The 24019-nt window shown below is 39.9% G+C and overlaps 1 protein-coding gene across 3 annotated transcripts in view; it reads left to right on the top strand.

Annotated features, from left to right (window-relative positions):
• Positions 1-24019, top strand: part of entpd4 (ectonucleoside triphosphate diphosphohydrolase 4) — a 42250-nt gene that overhangs the window by 2439 nt on the left and 15792 nt on the right. The window contains exons 1-10 of one of the 3 annotated variants that reach the window (XM_061897373.1): positions 765-819; positions 3229-3386; positions 3458-3655; positions 8771-8976; positions 14074-14224; positions 16062-16165; positions 18233-18292; positions 18404-18558; positions 23096-23262; positions 23335-23659. In XM_061897373.1, coding sequence (XP_061753357.1) covers positions 3379-3386; positions 3458-3655; positions 8771-8976; positions 14074-14224; positions 16062-16165; positions 18233-18292; positions 18404-18558; positions 23096-23262; positions 23335-23659 — 1374 coding nt within the window. In that variant the 5' untranslated portion in view covers positions 765-819; positions 3229-3378. Of the gene's footprint in view, positions 1-764; positions 820-3228; positions 3387-3457; positions 3656-8770; positions 8977-14073; positions 14225-16061; positions 16166-18232; positions 18293-18403; positions 18559-23095; positions 23263-23334; positions 23660-24019 lie in introns of those variants that run through there. The other 2 variants (XM_061897359.1, XM_061897367.1) reach the window with 2 other exon arrangements.

The following is a 24019-nucleotide window of genomic DNA, read 5'->3' as shown; positions in this document are numbered from 1 at the left end:
TTGATGCATATAATCACAGCAGTATGATGATTCTATGTGTCTACATTAAAACATTCTTGTTCATACTGCATTAATATATGCTACTTTTAAACTTTCATGCAGAGAGGGAAATCACAACTAAGTCAATTGACCAAAACTGTATTTATTAAACAGTTATTAAGCAGTGGCACGAACATTCATGTCATTTCCAAAACAGAAAGTGCAAGATTGTCAGAGACATTTTAAGACAAGCTATGTGTGCACTTTTGTGCATGATGTCACTAAGATGACATATCAAAACAACACTAAATCAAAGTGCATTTTTTTGTTAAAACGCCACTACAATAAAGTGCACTTTTGTGCATGATGTCTAACAAGATATTTCCTAAAAGAGCTGCAAAATAGGAAATCAAATCGCTATGTGGTAGGTTACTGCGGACGTTATCTCCTTATGTTGTTCACTTTTTTTTTTTTCAAACGGTGTTGATGTGGAAATGGTTGCCTCGGCATTTTGTTGGTGTGGCACCAAATGGAAATGTTGACATGCGCAGTAAACACTCTTTATTCTCTAGCGCAGGCGTCGGGAACCTTTTTTGCTGAGAGAGCCAAGAAGCCAAATATTTAAAAATATATTTCCGTAAGAGCCATATAACTTTTTTTTAACACTGAACACAATTAAACACGTGCCTTTTTAAGTAAGACCAACCTTTCTAGAGTATAATAGGTCTCTTATTCTTTGTAATAACATTGTTATTCTGAAGCTAACTGTGGAGGGGGTGTGGCCTGCGGGCCTGCAGCGAAGCGGGGTGTTGCCAGGATCGGCCTCGAAATCAGCGACAGGTGCGTAGATTGACCACCTGGGCCTTGTTATCTAATCACCTGTCGCTCCGTTATAAACAGCAGGCAGGAGGAGAGACAGTGTTGGGGCTGGGAGCGAGAACTAAAGAGAAAAGACAATTGCTGGAAAGAAACTGAGAGACTTATTGAAAAATAAAACAATATTGTAACCTTGAAACAGGCTCTCATGTCAGTGCTTGGTGGTCTGAAGAACCCCCAGGAGGGCAAGCCCCACATTAACCAATAATAAAAAAAATAACTTCTTACCATTGACGCAACTTCTTGAACAGGTGCGGTAGTAAACGGATGGATGGATTAAAAATGCATGAGAATGTTTTGTATTTTGAACGTTATTTTTAACACTGTGATTACAATTGGAATTATTCATTACTTACCGTGTTAAACAATGTCAGCTCATATTTATCCGAGAGCCAGATGCAGTCATCAAAAGAGCCACATCTGGCTCGCGAGCCATAGGTTTCCTTCCCCTGCTCTAGCGGGTGACTTTTCAAATGATGCTACATATTAGCGGGAATGCTACTTTTTGTAGCAACGCTTTTTCCCCACTCTTGACAAATTACGGTTGTCTGTTCGACATATTCCCGCTTGAAGCCAAACCCCCGCCAGACGATGGACCCCATGCTGTTTTTCTTGGGAATTAATTCTTCCTTTATTTGTTACCAGATTCGCGCCTTCTTCCTCACTTATTACCATTCTAACCACAGCTAACGTTACCCATGCTCCTACCTCTCTGCTCCGCCAGGGCGTATACGAATGTGACGTATGTAAGAAGGTGTGCTTGCTGTCTGTGAGAAGGAGAGAGAGACAAGAAAGAGTGGGAAGAGCCTGCAGTGTAATGCCCGCAGCTAAAAGCAACTATGTGAGAACTGATTCTCGAATATCACGATATAGTCATTTTCTATATCGCACAGAGACAAACCCGCAATATATTGAGTTGATCGATATATCGCGCAGACCTACTACAAATGCTATCCATTTTTTCCCGCTTATTCGAGGTCGGGTCGCGGGGGCAGCAGCCTAAGCAGGAAAGACCAGACTTTCCTCTCCCAAGCCACTACGTCCAGCTCTTCCCGGGGTATCCCGAGGCGTTCCCAGGGAGACATAGTCTTCCCAACGTGTCCTGGGTCTTCCCTGTGGCCTCTTACCAGTCGGACATGCCCTGAACACCTCCCTAGGGTGCCAAACCACCTCATCTGGCTCCGCTCGATGTGGAGAAGCAGCGGCTTTAGTTTGAGCTCCTTCCGGATGGCAAAGCTTCTTGCCCTATTTCTAAGCGACAGCCTCACCACCAGGGGCTACACTAATGGAACAATACAAATAGCAATAGAAATAGCACTATTGATAATGAATAATAACAATATTTACTAGCGATGTCTGATAATGGCTTTTTTGCCGATATTCCAATATTGTCCAACTCTTAATTACAAATTCCGATATCAACCGATACCGATATATACAGTCGTGGAATTAACACATTATTATGCCTAATTTTGTTGTGATGCCCCGCTGGACGCATTAAACAATGTAACAAGGTTTTCAAAAATAAATCAAATCAAATTATTGAAGTCACAAAGTGTGTTATTTTTTATTGAAGTCACAAAGTGCGTTATTTTTTTTAACATGCCTCAAAACAGCAGCTTGGAATTTGGGTGGGGGGGGGGGTTGAGGTGGGGGGTAGGGGGTACCAGGGGCTGTATATTGTAGTGTCCTGGAAGAGTAAGTCCTGCACGGAGTTCTGGGTATTTGTTATGTTGTGTTACGGTGGACACGTTCCCCCAAAATGTGTTTGTCATTCTTGTTTGATGTGGGATCACAATGTGGCGCATATTTGTAACAGTGTTACAGTTGTTTATACGGCCACCCTCAGTGTGACCTGTATGGCTGTTGACCAAGTATGCCTTGCATTCACTTGTGTGTATAAAAAGCCGTCGGTATTATGTGATTGGACCGACACACAAAGGCAGTGCCTTTAAGGTTTTTTGGCGCTCAGTGATTCTCCCTACAACCGTGTACCACTCCGTACAGCGGCGTTTTAAAAAGTCATGAATTTTACTCTTTGAAACCAATACCGATAATTTCAGATATTAGATTTTATGGCATTTATCGGCCGTCCGATACTATCGGACATCTCTAATAATTACATCTATTATCAACAATTTCCCCCAGGGATCAATAAAGTATGTTGTATTCTATTCTATTCTAATACATTTGTTCAAATGCAACAATAAATATATGTAGTGATAACTTGAAATTCAAAAGAAAGCATATAAATGGAGGGGAAGAAAGAGAAGCAGACTATATTAACCTTGTAGATTGTTATAGTAAATAATAGGTTAAGCTTACCCATGTGTTACCCAGTTTACCCTAAGTTTTCCTGTTTATTACCCACAGTGAATGTGCTCTACGACAACTATTCCATATTTGCTGATTTGAGGAAATGGGTGGGCGTGAGGAAAATGGAGTCGAGCCGTCCAAAAGGCCAATTTTGGTACCACTAACAGATGGCTTCATAAGACCAAGACTCTGAGGACAATCTGCATCATGGCCAGGTTTGTTTATGTCCTGGTGTGTTAGTATGAGTCAATACTGATTCTCCACCATCTGTTTTGTCTGTTGACAGGATCAGCTTGTCGTGCCTTTTCCCAGCTTCCTGGCACTTCAGCCTGTCGTGCCAGATGCTTCCCCGCCTCTTGCTCCCTTCATTCAGGCAGCTGTTCCTCTTCGCCCTGCTGCTCTTCCTACTTGGAAGCCTTTACCTGTTTCTCGTCATTGGGAAATTGCCTACCATCTGGATCACGAAGGAAAACCACTTCCACAGGTTAACAAACTACCGTATTTTTCTGACCATAGGGCGCACAGGATTAAAAGGCGCACTGCCGATAAGCGGGTATATTCAGGTTTCTTTTTCGTACAAGAGGCGCACCAGATCATAAGGCGCCATAAATGTGTCATATTATGATTTTTTTTTCTAAATTTAAAACATTATCTTGTTGTCTACATAACATGTGATGATGGTTCTTTGGTCAAAATGTTGCATAGATAATCTTTCACAGACCATTTTCAAGTCGCTTTCTGACAGTCTCTTCAGGATGCGCCGTTTTGTGGGCGGTCTTATTTACGTGGCTCACCATCGACAGCGTCTTCTCCCCGCCATCTTTGTTGTAACGGTGTAGCGTGCAAGGACGGGAGTGAGAGAAGTGTCAAAAGATGGAGCTAACTGTTTTAATGACAGTCAGACTTTACTTAAATCGATAACGGAGCAGCATCTTCTCATCCATGGCTCAATATTGCAACATCAACATCCTGTAAAAAACGGTCAGACCGGAACCCTCTAATAACTAAAGTTCTGTGGGTGGATTATGTAAACACACTACAGTTTTTAGCGCTTTGATAGCTAACCTACTGACGGATATAAGTAAGAACTTTACGCTACTTTATATTAGAAATGGCAACAGCGGAAGATGAATGCCACATAACAAGGAGGTAGAGAAAAAACAGCTTATCGACTACGGTGTTGGCACGGACTACAATGGCGAACTCGTACAAATTTTCAGGACTTATGTAGATCCCATATACAGATCAGCAGGTACCAGAAGGTAAGAAAAGTTGGTTATGCATAATATTGCGATATTGTGGATTCATGTCCGCCAGATAATGTCTGCTAAAAGGTGCCATTTTGCGGTCCTTATACACGTACCATAATAATAATCGTATGTTTAATGCGCCGACAATCCATCAAGTGGTGCAGATTCATAGCTTACTAAAGTCCTACTAAAAACGTTTTGACAGATTTTTGAGCGGCGTGAGTAATGTTCTATACTTTCAATGTTTACTGGCGTATCGCTTACGTGGGACTGCCATCTACTGGTCACACTTATCATCATACCATGTACCAAATAAAATAGCTTCGAGGTTGGTATGCACACCAAAATCATGCCGTACGTTAGGCGCACCATGTTATAAGGCGCACTGTTGATTTTTGAGAAAATGAAATTATTTTAAGTGTGCCTTGTAGTCTGAAAATTACGGTACATTGAAAGGGACCACTTATGCAAAACTAAATTTTTTTTTTTTTTTTTTGAACCTATTGCTACTTGTTTTTGTGTATTTGGGATCGGCGTAAGTCCCAAAAATGTGAAATCAAACCAAGGAGAAATGGCTGAGTAATTTACAAAACAATCTTCTTACCTTCCTCCGAACAAGCAGTTTGGAAGTTACCCGATCTGTGGCATTTTTCCTATTGGTGACATCAGCGGATTATCCATATACGGTGGAAATTTACCCACACGAGATTTTGCAAGAGTTGTAGTGCATAAACTTCTTGTTGTGGGGCAGACTGGCTTGTACGTGCACATGCATCCTCTGTTGTTGCCCTTCCTAGTACAAAGCATAGCTCTAACGTATATCTGTTAGTAGAAGAAGTGAAGTGAAGTGAATTATATCTATATAGCGCTTTTCTCTAGTGACTCAAAGCGCTTTACATAGTGAAACCCAATATCTAAGTTACATTTAAACCAGTGTGGGTGGCACTGGGAGCACGTGGGTAAAGTGTCTTGCCCAAGGACACAACGGCAGTGACTAGGATGGCGGAAGCGGGAATCGAACCTACGACCCTCAAGTTGCTGGCACGGCCACTCTACCAACCGAGCTATACCGCTAAGAAATATTGCATAAAGCAATACAACATCAAAGAATCACAATGTGAATGTATTTAGAGTGTAGTACTAACAACTGCAATAGTTTTATGAAGTAATGTAATAATAATGCACGGTTTTTGTTTAGCTTGGAGAGTGGACTTCTGCGGTGTATCCTTCCAGCTGCTTCTCCATCAAACATACCATCAGCAGCTTCTTGATATTTTTATGGATAAATCTCGGCCGTTTAGACCTTATTTTGACATTCTCAGCTGGGGTCATCAACTTGTTCTGCTTCAGTATGGTGCGGATTAGCAGTGATTCGCTTAAAGGCCTTGCCAAGTCAGCTACACAGTTGGTCATGGTTCTGATGATTTCTGTCTTTAATTCAATGAATATCCTCCACACCGTCCCATGCTCGGAAAACAAAGTTTTGTCGTTCTCTAGCTATATGCTAATGCTGGTGAGTAAGACCAGATGTTTTGTGGCATTCGCAGAGACTAGAGATGTCCAATAATGGCTTTTTTTGCCGATATCCAATATTCCGATATTGTCCAACTCTTAATTACCGATTCCGATATCAACCGATACCGATATATACAGTCGTGGAATTAACACATTTTTATGCCTAATTTTGTTGTGATGCCCCGCTGGATGCATTAAACGATGTAAGAAGGTTTTCCGAAATAAATCAACTCAAGTTATGGAATAAAAAAATGCCAACAGGGCACTGCCATATTTATTATTGAAGTCACAAAGTGCATTATTTTTTTAACATACCTCAAAATAGCAGCTTGGAATTTAGGACATGCTCTCCCTGGAGAGCATGAGGAGGTTGAGGTGGGCGGGGTTGGGTGGGGCGGCATTGAGGCGGGGGCTGTATATTGTAGCATCCCGGAAAAGTTAATACTGCAATGGGTTCTGGGTAGTTGTGTTACGGTGCGGCTGTTCTCCCGAAATGTGTTTGTCATTCTTGTTTGGTGTGGGTTCACAGTGTGGTGCATATTTGTAACAGTGTTAAAGTTGTATTTACGGCCACCCTCAGTGTGACCTGTATGGCTGTTGACCAAGTATGCTTTGCATTCACTTGCGTGTGTGTGTGTGAAAAGCAGTAGATATTATGTGACTGGGCCGGCACGCAAAGGCAGTGCCTTAAAGGTTTTTTGGCGCTCTGTCTGTGTACACAGCAGCGTTTAAAAAAGTCATACATTTTACTTTTTGAAACTGATACTGATAATTTACCATATTACATTTTAAAGCATTTATCAGCCAATAGTATCGGGTGTCCGATATTGTCGGACATCTCTAGCAGAGATGCTTGTAACTCAAGTTTTTGCTTGCAACCTAAAACGTAACAATGAGCACAGAGACGGCTTTTATCTCAAAACACTCTTAAGTTGGGGTACCATTGGGTTATGTACACATCTGGAGGACGTGAGCTAACATTACTGTGCCATTTCAGCTGCAACATCATGCTAGCTTGGGGGTCAGCAACCCGCGGCTCTTGAGCGGTGCCCTGTTGGCTCCATGGAGCTTTTCCAAAAATGATTGGAAATAGGAAAAAAATGGGATGAAAATATATTTTTTGTTGTAATATGGTTTCGGTAGAGCCTTCCTAATTGTTAGAAAGCCCAAAGTCTAATATGTTTGTGTTTATGTTTCACTGATGAGACTATTTGGCGAGCGCCATTTTGTCCTACTAATTTCAGCGACCCTTGATCTCACCGTTGTGTGGACTGTGACTCAGCAATTTGTTTACATGTACAACTTTCTCCGACACTGCCACAGAAAGATGTGTTTTATGCCACGCCTTCTTTGTCTCATTTTGTCCACCAAACGTTTTATACTGTGCGTGAATGCACAAAGGTGGGCTTTGTTGATATTATTGACTTATTATGGAGTGCTAATCCGGGATATTTTGTCACTGCATGACTGCAAGTTAATCGATGCTAACATGCTATTTAGGCTAGCTGTATGTACTGTATATATTGCATCATTATGCCTCGTTTGTAGGTATATTAGAGCTCATTTAATTTCCTTTACTTATGTTAATTTATATTTGCATGCCTCATGGCACATTATCTGTCTGTAATATTGGCTGCATTTCTGATAGTTGTTAGTGTGCCATGTTGTTCCAGACCACAGCAAATGTTAGCCAGCTTGCAAAGATTGTGATAAATCCATTATAAGAAGACAGCTTGCCGTTTCCTTTAACTTGGACACACACATCTATACCTTTGGCCATTCTAAGCCAGTCATTTCCAGGAGTTATCTCACCCTGTGAGAAGTTTTGCTAATGTTTTCCTATGTTGTAAAAATGTGGAGAATAAATATTACATTTTAACATTTCTGTCAACAAAGATTTGCGTCAGACTGCGACGCATAATCATTTTGATAGTAGGCTAACATAGCTAATGTAGAGACTTACATGTGTTGCCATCATTATAACACTTAGTGTATATAAGGCTTTTGATTTTTTACGGCTCCAGACAGATTCCTTTTTTGCATTTTTGGTCCAGTAAGGCTCTTTCAACGTTTTTGGTTGCCGACCCCTGTGCGAGCGGAAGAGAAACAAAATGCTCAAACTTTTAGCTCCCACGTCTCACTGGTAGAGCTCCAGGTGGTATTTTTACGTGTAGTGAAGCCTGCATTAAAAAAATGGACTGTATCATGTCCCCGTTTTTTTTTTTTTGCTTAGAAAACTGAGCATTTTTTTCTATTTGGTGCTTATACACGTGTTAATGATAGGAAGCAGGCATGTGATTTTTCCATCTATTGTCGGAAATCCGTCTTTTTTTATCTCTGTAAAAATATAATATATTTTCAGTTTTTCTTGTTTTTTTTTCCGAACTACAATGTGTGTTAAAATCTTGATCCGTATCTTTGCCATACCTGCCAACAACGAATGAGTAAGTTTTTTTTTTTCTTTAATAATCAGGAAGTGAAAACTACGGTTTTTCATTAAAAAATGTTATCTTAAAAATTTGAAACTACGTAGTGAAGCAACCCCTCGGGCAGGGGACAAAATATTCAATAAACATCAATGATGATTGGTTGGTTTATGTAAAAGAACTTCCGTGATTGGTTGGTTGGTTTACTGGGATGAGTCATGGTTGATTAAGATTAGGCCAAACATTATGGATTGACCAATCAGACGCAAGATAGGGCGGGTCATCGAACCAGGAAGACATCCCAAATGACGAGGAGAGAGTCAAAGAATAGTAGAGGGAATAGTCCAAGACAAAGTGAAGTGATGACACGAATGATTTGTCACCTTAACAAAACTCTGCTGTTTTCAGGCACCTGGCCCGGGTGACCGACGTGGACGCGACAGATACCAGCAACCCCCACCTAAACTACGGGCTTGTCGTGGATTGCGGCAGCAGCGGCTCCCGGGTGTACGTGTACTGCTGGCCCAGGCACAACGGCAATCCCCTCGAACTCCTGGATATTCGGCAAATGAGAGATCAAAACCGGAAGTCTGTGGTGATGAAGATCAAGCCAGGTAAGGAGATCAAGTGCTGCAGTAATGCATAGAGGTGGGAATCTTTGGGCACCTCACAATTAAGATTCAGGAGCTCCGGTTTGATTAAAAATCCATTATTGAGACATATTTATTAATTCATGTATATTGATGTAATTTTACATTTATTTTTGTTTCACTAAAAAAGCGTTTATCACCATAATAGCTGAATAGACAAGCGTTTTGTCAATAACAAATCTTTAACCAACACATTTTACACAGAAAAGAGGCTATTTTCAGTGAGAAGTACATCATGCTTGCTTACCATATCACAAGGTAGGGTTATTGTCTAGAGCAGTGGTTCTCAAAGTACCCCTGGTATGCCAAGGTTTGCCAAGGGGTACGTGAGATTTTTTTTTAAATATTCTAAAAATAGCAATAATTCAAAAATCCTTTATGAATATATTTATTGAATAATACTTCAACAAAATATGAATGTAAGTTCATTAACTGTGAAAAGAAATGCAACAATATTCAGTGTTGACAGCTAGATTTTTTGAGGACATGTTCCATAAATATTGATGTTATAGAATTCTTTTTTTTGTGAAGAAATGTTTAGAATGAAGTTCATGAATCCAGATGGATCGCTATTACAATCCCCAAAGAGGGCACTTTAAGTTGATGATTAATTCTATGTGTAGAAATCTTTATAATTGAATCACTTGTTTATTTTTCAACTAGTTTTTAGTTATTTTTATATCTTTTTTTCCAAATAGTTCAAGAAAGACCACTACAAATGAGCAATATTTTGCACTGTTATATAATTTAATAAATCAAAAACTGATGACATAGTGCTGTATTTTACTTCTTTATGTCTTTTTTTCAACCAAAAATTCTTTGCTCTGATTAGGGGGTATTTGAATTAAAAAAATGTTCACAGGGGGTACATCACTGAAAAAACGTTGAGAACCACTGTTCTAGAGCTGCAGCTATCGAATATTTTAATAATCGAGTATTCTATCGAGTAATCAAATACAACATATTTTTTGTTTAAGGTTTAATTATGTTAAGATGTGCCCTAAATTATTGTGTTTGGCCTAATTGTCTTTTATTTCCTAAACGCCTGTTTTCATAATTGAAGGCTGACACGCACAGCTGAAATGTGTCTGTGGTTGATTGTGCTCCAAAAACCGTTGCGCTCACAGCCCTATGTGCTGTGTGGTGTGACCGCAAAAACAAAGTTTTTGTTTCTCGTGCGTTTTTGATGATTATTAAACGGTGCCGTTTAAATGTTGTTTTTTCCACGCAAACCTGCCAACAATACACAAACAATATAAAAAGACAAACCACCTAATAATGACAAAAACATTTTTTAAATTATAAGAATGCAATAAAGTTCATTGCATTCATTGCATGCAAAATAGTAATCAATCTTCATTTTGCCATCATAACATGTTTGAGATGTAAACACATGAATATGAAATTAGTTCAAAATTAATATTCCCTGAGAAAGCTAAATTAAATCATATTCTTAATATCAAAAATAAAACAATAAGAACAGTTTTCATAATACCAAACATAAAAAGTAGATTAGGTAGTGCCTTCAGTACTGCATTCGAAATGTACAACTTCATATTCAGAACCAATATGGCTGACAGGAACTTTGCACACTTGTGCACAATTTGCAAACTGAACAAGGACTTGAAACTCTTGCATTCTACAGAAACAATAGTGGGTGAAAGTCTAGGCTATCCAAGTAGCAAGTGGTTGTGTGACTTGAATAACCTGAATAACTTTGCACAACTACTTTCGTGTGGTTACTAATGAGAGGCTAATTGAACACGACAGCTCGGATAGCGTTGTTAAAGTTAAAGTACCAATGATTGTCACACACACACACACTTGGTGTGGTGAAATTTGTCTTCTGCATTTGACCCATCCCCTTGGTCACCACCTGGGAGGTAAGGGGAGCAGCGGGCATAGTCATTTTTGGTGATTTAACCCCCAATTCCAACCCTTGATGCTGAGTGCCAAGCAGGGAGGTAATGGCTCCCATTTTTATAGTCTTTGGTATGACTCGACCGGGGTTTGAACTCACAACCTACCCATCTCAGGGCAGACACTCGAACCACTAGGCCAATGAGTAGGTAACACCTTTTGGCAGCATTTGATGACTTTGCCTGAGTGAAAATACACATCCTGTTTATCATAATAAATAACATTTATTTTACTAACACAACTTTTGCGTTTACATTTGATAATATATGATTTGCCTCGCCTCCGGACGTCCCTCAAGTCATATGCTTTCTCGACAGGTGCTACAGCATCGAACTTGTGCTATTGTGGTATGCAAGCTCCACTTTGCCTTGTTTGCATACTACTGCGCTTTCCTTCGATTTTAGAGTAAAGTGTTTCCACACCTTAGATAACTTTTGTCGCTTCTTAATTCCCTCGTTTTGCTGTGGTTCTTGTCCACCGCTTTTTGCGGCGTCGGCCATTGCGAGTTATATCGGCAAAAAAGTTTTCTAAACTCAAGCATATTTAAAGAGCGGTGTTGTGCAGTGCAGGGGGCATATGATCTGTGACGTAAACACGCTGTGCAATACTTAAGCTTTGACTACGGTTTACTAAAAGAGGCAAAATGCCGTAAAAAAAAACTTGACTCCTCAGGGCAGCACATATTCCGCAAATATATTTTGTAATCGAATTACTCGAGTTACTCAAGGAAGAATTTCGGCTGTATTATTGTCAGTATGACCAGAAAACCAAGACTAAAACCAACTACAACCAACGCTAGCAATGGTTATACTGGTGAAAATGAGTAGAACATGCTTAGCAGCCTAATGTACGCCCAAAACTAAAGCGGAGACATTTTACCAAAGTATGCCTATAGCAGGGGTCGGGAACCTTTTTGGCTGAGAGAGCCATGGAAGCCAAGTATTTTAAAATGTATTTCTGTGAGAGCCATATAATGTTTTTTTAACACTGAATACAACTAAATGTGTGTATTTTTATGTAAAACTAACATTAGGGTAGAACACGTCTGTTATTCTTTTTAATAACATTTTTATTCTGAAGCTAACTAATAATGAATAAAATACTTCTTACCATTCTTGACTTCTTGAACAGGTGCGGTAGAAAATGGATGGATGGATAAAAATGCATTAGAATTTTTTTATATTTTGAATGTTATTATTATATACTATTTTAGATCTTTAAGATGGGGCTTCACGGTGGCAGATGGGTTAGTGCGTCTGCCTCACAATACGAAGTTCCTGCAGTCCTGGGTTCAAATCCACGCTCGGGATCTTTCTGTGTGGAGTTTGCATGTTCTCCCCGTGAATGCGTGGGTTCCCTCCGGGTACTCCGGCTTCCTCCCACTTCCAAAGACATGCACCTGGGGATAGATTGATTGGCAACACTAAATTGGCCTTAGTGTGTGAATGTGAGTGTGAATGTTGTCTGTCTATCTGTGTTGGCCCTGCGATGAGGTGGCGACTTGTTCATGGCGTACCCTGCCTTCCGCCCGATTGTAGCTGAGATAGGCGCCAGCGCCCCCCGCGACCCCGAAAGGGAATAAGCGGTAGAAAAATGGATGGATGGATGGATTTTTAACACTGATTACCAGGGGAATTATTCATTATTTATCGTGTTAAGCAATGTCATCTAAGATTAATCTGAGAGCCAGATGCAGTCATCAAAAGAGCCACATCTGGCTCTAGAGCCATAGGTTCCCTACCTCTGGCCTATAGGCTACTGTTTCAAACGTTTCAGAAAACAACACAAAGGATTTCGGGACTGTAAATCAAATTTTGAACTACCGTTATCAGTTATAGAGATATTTGAAAAGAACATGATTTATTAATGCCTTTTGACATATCAGGGCCATTTAATGATCACTTGACATGCAATCCCTACACGTGGCTCCTTTAAATCAATTCTCACATTATTAAATTAATAGAAATGTGTACAAAACTGAAATATAAGTGCCCTAAAATCAAGGAGCTGGTCGGATCTCTTTGTGAGGTGGCTCACTGCGGTCAGTCAAATTTTAGAACTGTCTGCATTATTTTATTTACATAAAGAAACCGATTATCGATTATTGACGTTTACTGATCAAATTTATAATCGTCCATGTCCGAATTGCGATGCATCTAAAAATAAATTATTTTCCCCACCTCTAGTAATGCAAATGTGACTGACGAGCAGGATTACCATCGATTCTGGACTAGTGGCTACAAGCCGCAGCCACTACATTTTAGAAGAAATAAATATTTTTCCAAAACTTAGCTGCTCCAGCATATAAGCCGCAGATATAAACGTTGTGAAATGAGTTGGTTACACAGAAAGATTTTGTAAATGTTTATTTACATACCTTTAACTGTTTCTAAATGGTCTCTGTAACACTGCAGTAAAACGGCTGATCAAACAAAACAGAAGTCATTGTCATGGACCCACGAGCTGCAATCAGCTAAACAGACTTAATAAATCCATGGTGACGTCTTGGTGAATTTACAAAACCGAAAAAATACAAAAAGAATGCCATTTTAAGGTAATAATACTAATACAAACACTCGTAAACGTGTTAGCATATTAGCTCATGCTAACGGCGCTTGCTTCATTACATAACGGTAGCACGTATAAACATGCATGAAAACACTCTTACAGACATCACACATGGGACGCTTTAGTAAGTAAGAATTGTTTTAGTTGTATTGTAAAAATTACAAAGGTTGCTTGGAGTGAAGAATGAGAAATCCATACAAGTAGAATGTTATGGACGATTACAAGACAGAACGACACTAGTACTTCCAGATTAAATCTCTGTAGACATTCAGCAAGCAGCACCTGCAGGGAGAGAATTAATCCAAAATATGGCACATCATCACACCAGTTTATTATATTTGCATGTTTTAAGAAAACTATTTTCATTGAACAAAAATCCATTAATTTGCCGCACCGTTTTATAAGCCGCAGGGTCCAAAGCGTAGGAAGAAAGTAGTGGCTTACAGTCGAAAATTTAGGCTACATGTTACCGTTGGCCTGACATGTAAGTTAGAAGTGAGTTTTGTGTTGTTTGGTGGTTGATGCATTAAAAAGGTTTGTTGGCTCAGATGTGGCTGGTCTTCCTGCTTTTAGGAATATCTGAGCTGGCTACAACACCAGAGAAGGCCAGCGACTACATCCATCCCCTGCTGAGCTTTGCAGCTGAACATGTTCCCAAAAACAAGCACATAGAAACCCCGCTCTACATTCTATGCACAGCTGGAATGAGAATTCTGCCTGTCAGGTACATTAACACATGTCTCCCTCCTGCCAAACGTGTTTTATCGCATGCTCAAGTTCATGACAGGGAAAGGCCATTTTGGGGGAATTGTGCTTATGGTTCACAGTCACTATGTAAGACAAGAACACTTTTTTATTGCGTTTTAATTTGTACGAGGTGGCTAACGATCAAGGTAATGGTAGTCACCTATTACGCCCATAAAGCCCTACATAAAATATCCAAAAACCACCAACAATAGTCTATTTATATCTCCTGACCTGAATATTAACCAAGTATTAGCAATATTGTTATTATAGGAGCTAACACAGAGGAACTACTTTTATCGGTGCCATGATCTCAGGGTGGAAACAAGCTTACGCAGCTCATGATGTATCTTGAGTTATCATTGCAGTTTCTCGCCATATAAAAGCGATATTTGTAAAATTTAGACTAAGTATATTTGCGACTTGTAGGTATTTTGCATCATGAGCCGTACTTCTCGCAAAATCCCGTCCCGTGAGAGTCCACTTTGATGAAGATTGATTGATTGAAACTTTTATTAGTAGATTGCACAGTACAGCACATATTCCGTACAATTGACCAGTAAATGGTAACACCCGAATAAGTTTTTCAACTTGTTAAAGTCGGGATCCACGTAAATCAATGCATGGACGCCTTGCGATGCCATGGTTTTGGGACTGCGATTATGATTGCAGCCATTGTGATCGTCAAAGAAAAAAACATCCTTACACCCCCCTTGACATACTTAGGGCATGGGGCTCTGTCTGAGCCTGCGGGTTGGCCTCAGTTCCCGGAAAGGCACCTGCGGGGTGCCAGTGCATGACAACTAGGGGCAGACTCGCCGGTTCGATGTTGCGGTGCCCTGTAAATATGGAAAAAGTGTTTCCAGGATGCGTTTGCGAGACATTTCAATGTTGAAAATCTAAAAAAAAACACCTCAAAGAGCGTAAAAATTATGTTTCCTTTGACAGTTTTTTATTGCGTTTATAGGGGTAATGGAAACACAGCTACTGACATACTGAGCAGATGAGCTGCTGCATTGCCTCCGAGTTGGTAAAAGGCTTTTCCAAATGATAAATCTCACCTGGATAGTAGGATTTTGTGGCCATAAACTAAGAAGTTGGTCAACTTTGACATTGAACTTTTACCCGGGGAGGCGAGAAAGACACAAAAAGGTGCCCATTTATTTTTATTTTTTTTTACCTGTGTGAGGATTATGATTAATTCTTCATCTAAACTGGATGATGTAAACATCTAATCAGTCGGCATCCCACTGAGAGCAGACATTGTACAGTAAGTGATTGTTCTATTATGTCCGTAGCTTGTATTTCTTGTTTCGCACTTAGCAGTACTGCTACATGCTGAATCTGTTTAGCTCTCAGCTTCTAAAGCTTGTAGATCATCCTCCTTTTATTCAGGCTCAAAAATAAAACCTGATTAGTTGTTGTTGCCGAAGGAAATAGCGAGCGTCGTGATGCGTCTGAAATGAATACGCTGCCGTATGCTTAAAATGAGCAAAATATGTAAATATTACATGATTTAATGAATGTTACTACATTACGTATACATATACTTACAGCGTGTGTACCAAATGTTGATGGAGGTTTTTTAGAGCACATTAGACGCAACGACTTCCATTGTTTGCTGACTTTTCCTAGCATTTATTTACGAGTTAGAATAACTAAAGAAAAACATGTGTGCGTGGTTCACGTAGGGATTGTAAGTGATGGGCAAAATTCCCCCCAAAAAGTGCAGTTTGTCTTTAAGGAAATGCTTATGTTTTTTTACATCCTTTAAGGAAATGCTTATTTTCTTTTTTTTGTTTTGTTTTTTACATTAGTCAGCAGGAGGCTATACTGGAAGATCTTCGAACAGACATCCCGGTCCACTTCAACTTCCTTTTCTCCGATTCTCATGTAGAAGTGATTTCAGGAAAACAGGAAGGTAAATACATGCATCATTCCAGGTGTTCTACTTGCTGCTCGTCTTAAAGGGAACCGGGATTATTGCAGCAGGTAAAAAAAAACGTGAGATGCGGGTTTTGTGATTCTGTGAGGAGCGCCTCTGGAGGCGCGCCGGCAGCTTTAGAAAATAAAGGAAAATAAATTGTAATTCAAAATAAGTACATTTAATAATTTGATGTAGAAAAATATTGTCAATTTGATGAAATTAGTTCCTAGTGTGAGAGAGGAGAGCTAAGCCCCCGTGCATGTTTAGGAGCTTTGGTGCTTGGCCCCCAAAGTTGCACATTGTTATCATGCAAAGATGTCTTTTGAAAAGAGAAACAAACTTCTAGATTAGAAATATTGTAAGAAAAAAAGATACGATAGGAAATAGTACAGTAGTTTGATATATTAATGTACAATATTTACCTTGGAAAGTGGACTTCTGCTGTATTTTACTCCAGTTGCTTCTTTGTCAAACGAACCATAAGCGGCTTCTCCATATTTTCACAGATAAATATCCGCCATTGAAATATTATTTGAACGTTTTTGGCTGGCTTCAGTCCCATTCTGCTTCAATGTGGTGCAGAATACCAGTACTATGCTCTTACTTTGTCAAGTCGTTTTTGATGATTTCTTCTCTAACGCAATGAAGATCATCCGCTTTTTCTTCTCTGCACTGTCCTTCACGCTCGTTTTCGTCCTTCCAGTGGTCGGCAAGCAAAGATATGTCGATATATGTTTTGGTAAGATCTTACAGGGTTCACTGAAACATTGGCTAGGCCAGGGGTGCCCACACTTTTTCTGCAGGCGAGCTACTTTTCAATTGACCAACTCGAGGGGATTTACCTCATTTATATATATCATTTATATTTATTTATTTATGAAAGAGACATTTTTGTAAACTAGTTAAATGTGTTTAATGATAATACAAGCATGTGTAACACATATAGATGTCTTTCTTTCACAAAGACAAGAATATAAGTTGGTGTATTACCTGATTCTGATGACTTGCATTGATTGGAATCAGACAGTAATGATGATAACGCCCACATTTTCAAATGGAGGAGAAAAAAAAGTTGTCCTTTCTGTACAATACCACATGAAAGTGGTTGGTTTTTGGCATCTAATTCATCCAGCTTCCATACACTTTACAAGAAAAACATTGGCGGCAAATTCCGTAGCTTGCTTGATTGACATTCACGGCACCCGAGGGTCTTGTGAGATGACGCTGGCTGCTGCCAGTTCATTATTATGAAAAAATGACAGAGAGGAAGGCGAGAAACACTTTTTATTTCAACAGACTTTCGCGCCGTCCCTTCCGTCAAAACTCTAAAGGCCGACTGCACATTTCCTATCTTCACAATAAAAGCCCTGCTTCATGCTGCCTGCGCTAACAAAATAAGAGTCTCGGAAAGCTGGCGTGCACAAGTGATGTGCACGCCAGCTTTCTGAGGGATCGCTTGTGCACGCCAGTTTTCCGAGACTCTTATTTAGTTAGCGCAGGCAGCATGAAGCAGGGCTTTTATTGTGAAGATAGGAAATGTGCAGTCGGCCTTTAGAGTTTTGACGGAAGGTACGGCGCGAGAGTCTGTTGAAATAAAAAGTGTTTCTCGCCTTCCTCTCGGTCATATTTTCATAATAATGATCTTGCAGCAGCCAGGGTCATCTCACAAGACCCTCCGGTACCGTGAATGTCATTTAAGTGACGTCTTGGTGAAGATTGATGATCACTATTTTTTAGGTCTATTTTTTTTTAAAAACCTGGCTGGAGATCGACTGACACACCCCCCGCGGTCGACTGGTAGCTCGCGATCGACGTAATGGGCACCCCTGGGCGAGGCCAACTAACGGCGGTTCATCATTTTTTGCTTGCAACCTAAAGCATAACAATTCGCCGAAAGCCATCGCTTACCTCCAAGTACTCTTCAACTCTACTGTATCCTGCTTTGCGAGTTTCTATGTTCCCTTAGGGTATTTTCACTCTGACAATCTGTAAGCTGCTGATTTACCTGGTAATTGTGCAACTCATCAGCTTTTCATTCAGCGCCTTTCAACTTTGTTTCAGGTGTCTATGCATGGATCGGCATAAACTTTGTCCTAGGAAGGTTTAACCATGCACTCAATGGTAATACACCATTTGTTTTGTTTGTTCCGTAGCTCACATTCCACACATGTGCAGATCTATTTGGTTAAACAGTGATGTACATACCCTCCTCTTTTCCTGTGTCCCATCAAGACGGAGAGGCGGTGGTGGAGATTAATGTTCCGAACAGTGACCAGCAGGAGGCGCTGGTGAGAAAAAGGACTGCAGGTGTTTTGGACATGGGCGGAGTTTCCACACAGATCGCATTTGAATTGCCCAAAACTGTCACCTTCACCTCTCCGCAGCAGGTTATTATCCACTGCCAAATTACTTTTTGTGTTTATTCCTTTTTAAAAAATATTTAGAATGTTTGTTCTATAGTCCTATAGTCTCTCCCTTTATCACTTTGCATGAATCCATTGCAGGAGTTTAAATTGAGATTGAATACCCTGATAAATAATAATATAACCTGATAGGACACTTTATTCGGTACATCAGCACATCTGAAAATATGCAAAACAAGAGCTGTATAAACATGTTGCTGTTCATGTTTGAGGGAATAATGTTACTTTTATAATGTTTATCATTGTGATGCCTAAAACAGCCACAAACAGCAATCGGCGGGCTATACAGTCGTACTGGCTGTGGTAAATGATTCATAGGATTAGTCAGAATAAATCTTATGGATTTGGAGCATAAAAATACCATTAACCACCTTCTAAATATATTTTTAACACAAGTAGATCCCTCTAAACATGAAATTACTCATAGAGTTACCTTTACACTCATTTCACTTTAAAAAGTAGCCCTGAGTAAGTTTTATTTTACAAACCCCGTTTCCATATGAGTTGGGAAATTGTGTTAAATGTAAATATAAACGGAATACAATGATTTGCAAATCCTTTTCACCCCATGTTCAATTGAATGCACTACAAAGACAAGATATTTGATGTTCAAACTCATAAATTTTATTTTTTTTGGCAAATGATAATTAACTTGGAATTTAATGGCTGCAACATGTGCCAAAGTAGTTGGGAAGGGGCATGTTCACCACTGTCTCACATCACCTTTTCTTTTAACAACACTCAATAAACGTTTGGGAAGTGAGGAAACTAATTATTGTAGCTTTGAAAGTGGAATTCTTTCCCATTCTTGTTTTATGTAGAGCTTCAGTCGTTCATCAGTCCGAGGTCTCCGCTGTCGTATTTTACGCTTCATAATGCGCCACACATTTTCGATGGGAGACAGAGCTGGACTGCAGGCGGGCCAGGAAAGTACCTGCACTCTTTTTTTACTAAGCCGCGCTGTTGTAACGCGTGCTGAATGTGGCTTTGCATTGTCTTGCTGAAATAAGCAGGGGCGTCCATGAAAAAGACGGCGCTTAGATGGCAGAATATCTTGTTCCAAAACCTGTATGTACCTTTCAGCATTAATGGTGCCTTAACAGATGTGTAAGTTACCCATGCCTTGGGCATTAATGCACCCCCATACCATCACAGATGCTGGCTTTTGAACTTTGCGTCGAAAACAGTCTGGATGGTTTGCTTCCCCTTTGGTCCGATGACACAATGTCGAATATTGTTGTTGTTAAATGGCTTTCGCTTTGCATAGTAGAGCTTTAACTTACACTTACAGATGTAGCAACAAACTGTATTTAGTTACAGTGGTTTTCTGAAGTGTTCCTGAGCTCATGTGGTGATATCCTTTCGAGAATGATGTCGGTTTTTGATACAGTGCCGTCTGAGGGATCGAAGGTCACGGTCATTCAATGTTGGTTTCCGGCCATGCCGCTTACGTGGAGTGATTTCTCTAGATTCACTGAACGTTTTGATGATATTATGGAGCGTAGATGTTGAAATCCCTAAATTTCTTGCAATTGCACTTTGAGAAACGTTGTTCTTAAATTATTTGACTATTTGCTCACACAGTCGTGGACAAAGGGGTGTACCTTGCCTTGGGAAGCTGTTTTTATACCAAATCATGGTACCCACCTGTTCCCAATTAGCCTGCACACCTGTGGGATGTTTTCAAATAAGTGTTCCTCAACTTTATTAGTATTAATTGCCAGCTTTCCCAACTTCTTTGTCACGTGTTGATCAAATTTTAAAGTTAATGATTATTTGCACACAAAAAAAATGTTTATCAGTTTGAGCATCAAATATGTTGTCTTTGTAGCATATTCAACTGATAATGTGTTGAGAATGATTTGCAAATCATTGTATTCCGTTTATATTCACATCTAACACAATTTCCCAACTCATAAGGAAACAGGGTTTGTACTTTGCATAAGAAATTTCAACTTTACAAAGTTTTTAGGATAAAAAACAGGAATTTCATTAACAAAATGGGCATAAAACCTTAAAAATGACTTAACTTTATATCGACAGATCTAAAGTTGATCTAGAAATTTAAATGTCCCCAAAAAATATATGACTTTAAATTTTACGGTTACAAAAATGTATAAACAGTATTGGTTTTAAAAATGAAACATTTCAAAATGGTTCCCCCATGCTTTGCTTTTTTAGTGTGCGTCCCTCAGTGGAAATGTTTGGACACTACCTCGTTTAAATAAACACATTGAAGACAAACACAATGCTCACATGTTTTAATCACATTTTTTAGTATTCTAACATGTATTTTTAGGTGCAAAGAATGGTCCATAAACCTCCACTGTTTTCAGCAAATATTAAACACAAAGTGATTTTTAAAGTGACCTTGTAAACATGCAGTGTGACAAGTGTGAAACAATAATGTTGTTTTTTCTTTGTATCATTTTGGAAAATTCTGATTAGTTAACTGAAAATGTAACTTTTAATAATGTAAATACCTAAAAAAAAAAGAAAAAAAAAGATGTTTCTCTTTGGTGGCTTGAAATATATTTTCCGGGTGATGGTTTATCAAGTAGCTCTTCATATTTCCCGCAGTGTGCAAACAACAATTCTTCTTATCTATCACAAACATACTTTCTCTTTTTCTTCTCTCTACCGCGTTCTACCGCTCCACCCTGCCGGTCCCGCATTTTGGGAGATGTTGTTTATTCTTTGCGAAATACGAAAGTGCCAGAAAAAAAAATACACTAACCAAAGTTTTCGCATTATTGTGAGGATTTTGAAACCGCAGTACTACTGTTCCATGCCTAGCATCATTATATGCTAAGCTATTTGGGTTATAGGTGACAATGCAAATACTATGTTTTACGAGCTTGTAAGGCACAATTAAAATCCTTTTTTTTTCTCAAAACTCGACAGTGTGCCTAATGTAAGGAATAAGTTTGGTTGAGCTTACCCATATCGAAGCTACATTTGGTACATGCCATCCACAGTAGATGGCAGTTAAACATAAGAGATACGTGTAGGCTGCACTATGACGGGTTTTAAGTAAACAAAACCAAAATCTTAAATGTTCCATTGAAAACATAGAAAATTACACACGGCGCTAAAAAATCCATGAAAATGTTTTAGTACAATTTTGGTAGGCTATGAGGCTGCACCGCTTGATGGATTGTCGGCGCATTAAACATACAAGTATTACTATGTATGTGTATAAAGTAAGACATTATCTTGTGTTTTGTTGCGCAATATTTTGCAACAGCAACTTTTCTTACCTTCTGGTATTTGCTGATCTGTATGTGGGATCTGCATAAGTCCTGAAAATTGCGTGAGTCTGCCTTTGTAGTCGGTGGCAACACCGTAGTTATGGGACATTCATCCTCCGCTGTTGCCATTTCTAATAAAGTAGTGTTATGTTCTTATATCTGTCAGTAAACTCGCCATGGAAGCGTTAAAACATTATTCACCCAGGGAACTTTAGTTATTAGAGTTCACGGGACACATTTCCGGTGTCGTAAATCGGTTATACTTGTATAGCACTTTTCTACCTTCAAACTACTCAAAGCGCTTTGATACTATTTCCACATTTACCCATTCACACACACATTCACACACTGATGGTGGGAGCTGCCATGCAAGGCCCTAATCACCACTCATCAGGAGCAAGGGTAAAGTGTCTTGCTCAAGGACACAACAAACATGACGTTTTAATGTCAAAAATGTTTAAGTAGTAAATATTTTAGTGCCATTTCTTATATAAAGTAGTGTAAAGTTCTTACTTATTCTGTCAGTAAACTTGCCATGAAAGCGCTAAAACATACCGGTGTAGTGAGTTTACATCAATCACCCAAGTAACTTTAGTTACTAGAGTTCCGGATCGAACAGTTTTTTCACTGGACACGTACCCGGCGGGTGTGGTTGTTTCCGGTTGAGGAGATGTTGCTCAGTTATTGATTGAAGTAACGTCTGAATGTCATTAAAACAGTTAGCTCCATCATTCAACACCGCTACAACAAAGATGGCGGGGAGAACCCCCTGTCGAAGGTGAGCCACGTACATAAGACCGCCCACAAAACGGCGCATCTGGAAGCGACTGTCAGAAAGCAGCTTAAAGATGATCTGTAAAACATAATCTATGCAACATTTTGACGAAAGAACAGCCATCAAATGTTATACAGACCACAAGGAAGTATTTTATATTTAGAAAAAAATATATAATAATATGACTCCTTTAGTGCGCCCTATAATCCGTTGCGCCTAATAAATGAAAAAAGATTTTAAAAAAATAGACCATTCATCGGCAGTGCGCCTTTTCTGTGGTCCAGAAAATTCCGTAGTTATATTAAATATTCCTATTAGATTAATTTTTTGAACATTTCGAGGGCCAATATAAAACTGCCACTACGAGCTGGACTTTGAAGCCCCCTGGTGCAGATTAGATGTCAGGATGTGCTATCTTCTGTTGCAGTATGCAGACTTAGTTCGAAATGTCATTTAATTGTGTTATGTCTCACAGGAGGAAGCAGCCAAAAACTTACTGGCAGAGTTTAATTTGGGGTGTGACGCCCATCGCACCGACCACGTGTACCGTGTGTATGTCTCCACCTTCCTGGATTTTGGAGGAAACGCGGCGCACAGAAGATACACGGAGAGCCTTATGGGAAACACCGGACTCCGAAATAAGTGAGCGCCGCAGCCAGTGCCCGTCGTCGGATTGGGATTCTGTCTTTCCATAACGCGGCCTTCTTTTGCCAGGGTGTTAGGTCAGCACGTCGGGGAGACGGCAGAGTCCCCCCTCCTGGACCCGTGTCTCCCCGTGGACCTGGATGACGAGATCAGTTGGTCTTCACGGACGCTCCACCTGCGAGGCACTGGGGACTTTGACCAATGCAGACAGGTTCTACAGCCTCTCCTCAACCGCACAAACGAGAACCAAACCTCCCTGAACGGCGTCTACCAGCCAACCGTGGACTTCGGCAACAGCCAGTTCTTCGGTTTCTCTGAGTTCTACTACTGCACCGAAGACGTGCTACGCATGGGCGGAGACTATAATGCTTCCAAGTATGCTCAAGCTGCCAAGGTAACCAACACCAAGCAGGGATGCCTGGAACACCAGATTATACTGCCTATTTTTTATGCCCCTCTGAAAACGTACAGTGGAACCTCGATTTACAAACTTGATTGGTTCGTAAATTGATAAATTTGTATAATGAAGTACATTTCTTGATGAGAAACAATGTAAATATGAGTAACGGGTTCCTAGAGTCCATATTTTGAGCTGAGGTGTGTACACTTTGACACAATACATCGAACCAACATAACAAGGAGGTGATGGATCAACTTTCTCTTAACAACAAGCTGCTGTTGTGCCCTCACAAACTATCGGGCAGTTTAGCTCGGTTGGTAGAGTGGCGGTGCCAGCAACATGAGTGTTGCGGGT

This window comes from Nerophis ophidion, linkage group LG01, assembly GCF_033978795.1.
Source record: "Nerophis ophidion isolate RoL-2023_Sa linkage group LG01, RoL_Noph_v1.0, whole genome shotgun sequence".
Taxonomy (NCBI): Eukaryota; Metazoa; Chordata; class Actinopteri; order Syngnathiformes; family Syngnathidae; genus Nerophis; species Nerophis ophidion.
This window is presented reverse-complemented; position numbering and strand designations above follow the sequence as displayed.